The 8,663-nt window shown below is 53.4% G+C and overlaps 1 protein-coding gene across 1 annotated transcript in view; it reads left to right on the forward strand.

Moving 5' to 3' along the window:
* Positions 1-8,663, forward strand: part of TRIP4 (thyroid hormone receptor interactor 4) — a gene marked incomplete at its 5' end in the record, with an annotated part of 30,649 nt that overhangs the window by 21,137 nt on the left and 849 nt on the right. Inside the window, one exon of the mRNA XM_010158765.1 lies at positions 4,214-4,316. Within this exon, the coding sequence (XP_010157067.1) occupies positions 4,214-4,316 (103 nt within the window). The remainder of the gene's footprint in view (positions 1-4,213; positions 4,317-8,663) is intronic.

The raw sequence follows: 8,663 nt of genomic DNA on the forward strand, positions 1-8,663 counted from the left end.
GTGGGAAGCAGTGGGCTGGAGCAGCAGTTGGTAAGCCGTGACGGCTGTTTGCAGCCCACAGAGCCCACTGTCCTCCCAACTGCCTCATCGCAAGCCCCGTACGAGGTGGCAGAAGGTCTGAAAGAAGGCTGAATCATTTTTTTTACACAGTAGTTACATTGCATAACCCCTTTCATTTGAGCTTTCCTGCTCATCTGCAGGATTGGGGGAGGATGGGTTTTCTCCTTGAGGGATAACCTGGCCTCTGGACTTCATTTGTTGTAGAGGGACCTTTTAGCCACCTTCTCCTAAATGCTGAGTTGGTTCCTGGGAGAGGCGATATCAAAGCCTGGAGTACTGGCACCCATCTTTCTTACACCCTGAAGATTACACGATGAGTGCTGTTGAAATTAGGAAGGAATACCCCCCATCAGGCTCCTGGCTGGGTTTCATTATTGGTCTCTTGTAGAGAGGGAGTGTGGTTTCCCACTAAATTGACCTTTTATTTTTTAAAAAATGCTGTGCAGGTCCTCTTACTGAGGATATGCTCTGTCTTCTCTCTGGCACCCTAGGTGTGGCTTTTGGGCTTTTACTACAAGTAAAAGTGTAGCTCTGCTGAAGTGCTGGTGGGTAGCGACCGCTCTCTGTGAGGTGTAGTAGTTGGGAGTAAATTTGTTCTCCATCTCCTAAACCTACTGCGTTGTAGACTGTAGAGTGACTCCGCGGACCTCTTACAGCAGAAACACTGGGAAATGAGTTGTTTACTCATTGGACACTTGAGCAGCTTTGGAGAATGGAACTGAGGTAGTTGTGTTTGGTATCTTGGTGGCAGCGTCTCCACTGAGAGCCTAAGTCAGCTGAGTAGTTGCGGACAGGAGAGACACCTTTGCTGCGGGGCAGGTAGGTCCCGATGTCCTAGTGCTGAGCTAAGCTGTAGAAGTGGAGGAGCACTGCCGTCCAACCACGCAGTCTGTCTTGTTCTTGTTGATGACGAGAGAAGAGAGTGTCGATACAGTCCGTAGGTGTCTACAGACGGCGTTGCTCATGGTGATCATGTGTGATGCCGGAGAGTGAGCGCTGTCTGGGGGACTGAGTAGCAACAGGGAGAGATTTTGGGTAGGAAATAGTAACAGCTCCTGTGACTTTTGGGAACAAGGTCCATGGAGGTGGTTTCTACACATGTTAAATATTGGCAGCTTGTTACAGGTGGACTGGGGAGAGATTGTGCTCTTGGTCCTGGTGATGTATCGTGTGGCAAAAGAATATCTCACTGCTTCTCTGTTCAGGCAGTGGTTTCAGGAGGCACAGTGGGCATGTCTAACCCCTTGCTGCTCTCTGAGAGGAGTCTCGGTTCCTACTAGCCCCCAGCCATGTACCCCTGCCATTCACCCACTTCACTGGTCTCTTCTTTGAGCGCTTCAGTCAATTAACCCAACAGAAAACTGGCTTTGCCCCAAACCTCCTTAAATTTCTGCAGGGGAAACAAGTTGAATTGGCCTGTGAAAGGGAGCAAGGGAAGAAGGGAACCTGGCCATTAGGTTGGCTCAGCATCTTGTGGGAGCCCAGCCCCATCTTCTCCGCCTGGCAGCATCTTGTCTCTGGGCAGAGGAGAGGGTTATGGCTTTTTCTCTGCTCCAGCAGGCAGGAATATTCTGCTTTTGTTGTTCACCAGGATGGGATAAGAGGTTTCCGGGTTGGTACAATAGGAAACCTTAAATATAGCAGCTCAACAAGGGACTCCTTCCCCGCTTCCTGGGAATGAGATGCCAGAGGAAGCACCAAGGCTTTTAAAATGCAGGACACGGATGGATTTGGCAAATGTACAGAAACGTACCCTGGGAGCAAAGATGAAAGACTGTGGCGTGGAAGTGTAAACCCAAGTGACAGCTGTGGCATCCACCTCAGCCTTGAGATTAGATTGAGGTGGAAGCTTTTGGAGCTGAGGACTGATCCTGGTTTTGGATGAAAGCTGTCAGTGGAGAAACCAACCTGTTGCTTTTGCTGCTGATGCCTGGGTATCTGTTATGAGGATAGTCCCTGTGTCAAGGCCTGTAAGGTGCATGAAGGGGGACACGGTGATGTCCAGGTCCACCTAGGAGATGGGGGCTGAGGAGACTTGGGAAACAGCTGTACTCAGGCAGCGAGACCTCCATGACACACTGGTCCCGGATGCACAACCCGGCTGAAGAAGCCACTGGCTGAACGGTGTGTAGTAGAGCAGGGATGGACAAGCTCTGCGACCTGGGCTGGGTGGTGGCTTACACCCCACCGCTTTCTGGTGTGGCCTTGGGAGGCCCTGCTAGTGTGGGAGCTGCCAGGTACGCCAGGTCCTGTGGCTACGGAGGAGCCACCAGTCACCTGCGTGATGCTGAGAGCAATAAAAGTGGCACCAGCATTTCACACTCACCAGGCGTTGGCTGGCGATACTCGCATTGGCTCTTTCTAACCTTCCAAGATCCTCCTTCCCTGCAGATGGGAAATGAAAATCCTTGGCATTGGCATGGAACAGTGGAAGCGAGTCAAATAACGTGGCTCAGCCAAAAAAAAAGAAGAGGAAGAAAGCTGTCCAAGCGCGGATGGGTGCAGCAGGGCATCCACGCACGGTGCGGATCAGCGCGGCTCTCTCTCCCCTGGTGCGAGGGCTGTACAGAGCAGCTGAGTGCATGTGCGTGTCTCTCTCGCAGCGAACAGCTCTTACACGCTGCTGTAAAATGAGAGGGGCTGGAAATGCTTTCCGTGGTTGATTCAACCCCAGCGTCGGGCTTCTGTACATCTCACCTAACCGCTGGCAATGCTGCCAAACCCTGCTGCAGCGCAGGGAGAGCGGGTTGCTCCCTGCTCCCCTCTCTGTGCCCAGCTGTTCCAGGGCAAATCCAAACTCATCTTGGCAGGTCGGTGAGAGCTTTTCAAACACTCAGCCTAGGAGTCATTTGTTAGTAACAAATGGGGGATTTGCCAGGACACGCTGCTCCATCTGGTCTGGCATCCTGTCCCCTACAGCAGCCTTGACGGATCTGCTGGAGGAAGGCAGGGGAGCAAGAAAAAAAGAAGGCAGTTTTCCCATGGAAGGAAAACCGCTTCCGCAGTCTGTTTGAACAGGGTTTCCTGGGCGGGAGCACCTTCGTGGCATGCCCTCGCCTCTGCGCCTGTCAGTGCAAGGTCTGCAGCTAATGGAGAATCTGAAGTGATGGTTGGTATATACATTTTTTATTACTGTTTTCCATTTCATTTTTGAACACCAGCAAGGCTGAGCTGCATCCAGACAGGGCTTTGGTGCACTTGCCTTGCTGAGTGGATATTTTTCTCCTTTTTTCCCCTGTGGTTAATGAGAGAAACAATCTGTTTATACTCTTCCTAGAAAATTCTCCCATGTCTTCATCGCAGTGAAATCTCTCCGTAGACTCCGTACACAGAGCCAGCCCGGCACAGAAGCCAGCCGGCTTCTCTGAGCCATCGACCTGGCATGCTGCAAGTGTATTTTCTACCGCACACCCTTTAGGTGCAGATGAATCTCCAGGGCTGCGTGTCCCACAGCAGGATGGTGCACGCGTTTCAGATCTCAAAGCCCTTGTGTTTGGATGGAGCTTTGCGAGGAAGAGATGCAGATGTATTGGTAGCCGGGACAGCTGCTTCAGTGGAAGCCGTGGCCACTTTTCTGGTGGTCATTGTCTTGCTGGGTTGGCCAAGCTGTTTCGGTTGAGGTGCTGGTGTCCCATCCAGAACTGGCTGGGGTTTGGTGGGGGTACCTGCACCCGTGGTCAGCTGAATCCGGGAATGCCTTGGTCTGAAAATCGGTCCCATGTTTGTCCCAGCTCAAAGCAGACAGTGAGCAGGTGAGCTTGGGAGGGCAGGGCCCACGACCGCCTCTCTGTCCACACTCCAGGCTTTAGATCATCTCAAGCCAAGTGTGAGACTGCACTTTTTAGGGGGCAAAACACAGGTCGGTGCTAAAGGGAGCTGAAAGGGGTTGGGAAGCACACGGAAGCGGCTCGGTGAGCAGTTTGGAGAAAAGGGAGCAAGCCTGGCAGAGGTGCAAGGAGAAGAGGCTTAGCGAGGGGCTCACTGCAATGGTTTTTTTCAGTTGAAGTTATTGAACTGGTTTAGTCTGAGCTGCTACAGCCTTGATATAACCCCTCTCTTAAATAACAATTTCTCTGCTCCTGACCGCTGAGCTCTTTTGACACCCGCGGCAGTCAGTCTGACTCTGTTTTGTGTGTGTGTCTGTGTTTCCCAGTATCCGGATCTGAGCCACGAGTCCGGGTCTCCATTTGTCTTTATCTGCACTAATCCCCAGGAGATGGTTGTGAAGTTTCCCATCAAAGGAAAACACAAAATCTGTAAGTAGTAAAGTTTCCACAGATGCCCCCTTGGCCTTTCGTGCCTGCTCTCATCACCAACTCTGCTTGCCTTTGCCATATGAGTTCGCAACCTTTGCCCTGTGCTTTTTGATCTGTAGGTGTTTGTTTAATGACTCAAATACATCTGTAATATTTTTTTTTTCTTCAGTTCACCCTTCCCCAGATGTTGTTTCCTTCCAAGTACATGCCTTTTCCTGCCTCTGCAAATGCTCGGGAGTCAAAGAGTGCTCGTGTCTGCAGCTGATTCGCTTCTGGCATCAGCCTGGGTCAGGACACGAGCCGGTGCGGCGATGCTGGGGCGGATCTGCGCTAGCTCCTTGCCTGCAGTTCAGAATTACCCTCTTGCCCGTGAGGATGGTGAGGGCTTGAAGCAGCAAGAGCTGCAGGGCCAGATGGATGTTTTCCATCCGCAGGCTGGCAGGATGGGATGTCCTGGCAGAGCTCGCGGGGAAGCGCTGCAGCATCTGTCTGCGCTCCGCTTGCCAGCGTCGTTAGTCCCTTTTATGAGCCACCAGCCCCTCCGCAGGCTGCCAGTTATTCCTGCCCGCTGCCGTAAAAAGGATGGAGGAGGGATGCAGCAGCTGGGGAGCCTGCAGTCAGCTCCGTCCTTATTAGCAGCCTCCCCACCACACAGCCTGGGGAAGGCACCGTACGCGCTTTCAGGGATGTGAAAAATTAATTTGACGGGCTAAAAGCAGCATAGGCAGAAATAGTCTTGGCTGTTTGTTTAGCAGAGCTGACGACTGGGTTTTCTTTCTCATTTGCAGCGCAGTTCTCTGGGAGTAGTTACCTAGCGGTGCAGGAGCGGCAGGATTTCTCAGGACTGGTTAATAAGGGCTTTTGAAGCACAGTGTGGGGTTATTTTTGTTGGTTTTGAGTTTTTTTTTCTCCCCTCTCTGCTCAGAGAAGCACTGTTCTCCCACGGCTTTGGTCTCTCCCTGGATGTTGGGGCTATTCCTGCCCTGCCAGGGCATTGAGCAGGGTGAAACAGTGTGGTTTCTTCCCTGCCTTTTGTAGCAACATCTGGGAGGTGGCGTTGAGCCGATGGCGACAAACGACGCTCAGTGAGCTGCAGCGCTCAGATCTTGCTAGCGGCACCGTCCTCCCCAGGGACTGGTCTTTCCCAGCGCGCTGGCGAGCAGGCAGGGCTGCGCCGAGGTATTTAGGATGTGAACATCCTTGATGTGGTAGAACAGCCTCGTCGCCGTTTCGTGCTGAAGCAGCTGCTGCATCCTTTGATTTTTTTTTTTTTTTCCTCGTTTTAACCTCTCCTTGCTCTCAGACAGGCTCCCTCATGCTCCTTCACTGCCACATCTGCCTCCGTCCAGCCATGGTTAGGAGAGCTGCCGGCGGCGGCTGAAGGGGATGCTGCCGTGCGGTGTGAGCACAGGGCAGCCGGCTTCTGCGTGTCTGCCTTGCCGGGTGCAGGCGCTGCCGGTCCCCTCCCCATCTGTCACATCGTCTCCTTTGTGTTGTGACACTTTCCTGCTTGGAGAAGGATCAGTCTAACAGCCTGGAAGGAAGCCGGCTGTGCTGGCGGCTGCCTGCGCTGCCCGCTCCTGCTGCTGGCCCTGCCTTTCCTGCCCTCCATCCTGATGTGAGCTGTCACGGGCGGGGAGACCGTGGAGTTGCGCGTTCCCTTCCCAGAGGGAATGTTGTCCGTCTGGGTGATATTTGTGACAGCCTAGGGAAGGAGCACAGAAGGCTTTGACCTTTCACTGGGGTAAGGTGCTGTTTTAATAGAAGCTGGCATCACATTCGAGGCAGTCAAAAGCTTAATTCTCCAAGCTGGAAGCAGAGCAAGGGGGAAGGCACCACCTCACGTCCCCACCTGAGCTCACCGGCTGCCCCGGTCTCCTTGAAGCCTGGCTCAAGCCATGACAAAATGCCAGTTTGTCTTGTTGGGAAGCCAAGCTGGAACAGTTTTCCTTGCCAGATAACAGCATGGACCTCACTGTGATGACATCCAAATGCTTCTCCATTGCAAATTAGTCGTTTCTAGCAGCCTGGGGATGGGGAAAAAAAAAAGTAACATAGCCTGATTTTTGCTGCCAGGGTTATTGTTTGTGTGGAAGGGATGGGCACTGTGTTTGCATTGCATTTGGGAGCACAGCTGTCCCCAAACACGTCCCTGCTTAGTTTCAGTGCATGAGGACAAAGCTTGGTGGCGGTTCTCATGGGAGTTTTCCTTGAATCCGGGCAAAGCTTCCCTGAAGCCTCCCTGAAGCATCGCTCAGAAACCTCCCTTCAACAGCTGACGGCTGGAAGAGCGCAGAGGAACGGGCAAAGGGACATGTCACAGTGCTAGACGAGAGTCCTGAAATCATTGAGCGGAAAGAGGAGGGGACCCTGGGGCCATTGCCTTATTTTTAGCCTTTTCCTAAAGGTTACCTACGTGATGCTTTACATTTGCCAGCTGGTAGAGCAGAGGAGCCTCCTGATCGCTTTTGGGGCCAGGGAGGAGCAGGCAGGCACGTTAAATATGAAGCTTACAGACCTAGAGGTGACACAGCGTTGATGGTGGAGGACCGGAGCATGGAGTGAGTGTGAACTCGCTACCTTTTTCCTGCCAAAAACCCCACGGCTTTGTCAACACAGTGGTGTGACACGCTGCTTCTGGAGAGTCTGGCTGTGCCAGCTCAGCCTTGTTGGGTGTCCATCAGTTCCCAGGCGTTGCAAGGAGGGGGCTTCTTCCCCATCCTTAGGCAGGTGGGCAAAATCTTTTATAAAGATGGTGGATCTCCCAGGCCTTGTAGGAGAGCATCTTCCCAACTGTGGGGCTCAGGGCAGGAACATTGGCTGAAAACAGACACTTTAAGTAGCACCCTATTTTGCCCTTTTGCTTGGCCTGAGTTTTAATTTTCTCACTTGTGATGGTGGGAAAACTCGTGCACGTATTTCAGACACCCTCTTGGATCCTGTGGGCTGCAGTCGGGCAACTGCTGCACCGAGACATCAGCAGTGGCTGGTTCCTGCTCCCAATTTCGCCCTGAACGTAGCTGCGTTTCAGCTTGCGCATCTGTGGCTCGGTGACCCGCAAACCCTCGCTCGCATTTGGTTTTTTCGCACGTGTTACGGTTTCGGTGCATTGGACTTCCCTCTCGAGGTCAGAGCAAGGCTGGCCCAAAACTGAAGGGGAAGGAGGAGGACCAGTTTCAGGGTTGTCCTGGTCGGACATCCGGAGCAAAGTAGTTTGGTAACCTGCCTCTCGTGGGAAAAGTGTTGTCAGACTCTTCGTTGAGCTGAAATTGAGGGTTTCTGGGTTTGATGGTCTCTTGCTGGTTTGGATTGGATTTCTCTGGACAAGCACCTGCTTCTCGTGGCACATGGGCAGTTGTGGTGGGTTGACCCTGGCTGGGGGCCAAGTGCCCACCAAAGCTGCTCCATCACTCCCCTCCTCAGCTGGGCAGGGGAGAGGGAATATAATGAAAGGCTCGTGGGCCCAGACAAGGACAGGGAGATCACTCAGCAGTTACTGTCATGGGCAGAACAGACTCAACTTGGGGAAAATTAATTTATTGCCAGTCAAATCAGAGTAGAAGAGAACTAAAACCAAATCTTAAAAACACTTTCCCCTCACCTTTCCCTTCTTCCCAGGTTCAGCTTTGCTCTTGATTTTCTCTCCTCTAAGTGTGCCGCTCAGGGGGACAGGGAATGGGGGTTGTGGTCAGTTCATCACACGTTTCTGCTGCTCCCTCTTCCTCAGGGGGGGACTCCTCACCCTCTTCTGCTGCAGTGTGGGTCCCCCCCACAGGGTGCCATCCTTCAGGAGCAGCTGCTCCAGCCTGGGCCCCCCCGGGGTCACAAGTCCTGCAGCAAACCTGCTCCAGCCTGGGCTCCTCTCTCCATGGGGCCACAGCTCCTGCCAGGAGCCTGCTCCAGCGCGCGCTGCCCATGGGGTCACAGCCTCCTTCTGGCTCCCCAAGGTGCTGCTTCCCAGTGGCAAAGGCAGCAAGTCCCTCCCAGACAATGGCCTTGGAAGTCACCAACCTGGCACCTGGCAGCACGGAGCAGTCAGTCCCCATTACCTTCTGTGCCCCGTTACATTATCATCCCCAAGCTGGGGGTTTATTGTCCCCAAGCGCAGCTTTTCGCCGTGCCGCAAAGAAACATGTCCGCGACATGGCGCGTGACGGTCCCTCATCTCCTTCAAACAAGTCAACACGCATCCTGCAGGCAAGCAGTGGGATCAGTTTCCCCCCTGTCAGCATGGGCAAGTGCTGGATGTTAATTTACTCCCCTCCTCGCTGAATTTCCCCCTCTCCAGCATCTCTGCCGCATCGGACACGCTTGCCCCCGGCTCCCCGGTGTCGCGCCTGCGGAGGG

The sequence above is a fragment of the Eurypyga helias genome, unplaced genomic scaffold, assembly GCF_000690775.1.
Source record: "Eurypyga helias isolate BGI_N326 unplaced genomic scaffold, ASM69077v1 scaffold8459, whole genome shotgun sequence".
Lineage (NCBI taxonomy): Eukaryota > Metazoa > Chordata > Aves > Eurypygiformes > Eurypygidae > Eurypyga > Eurypyga helias.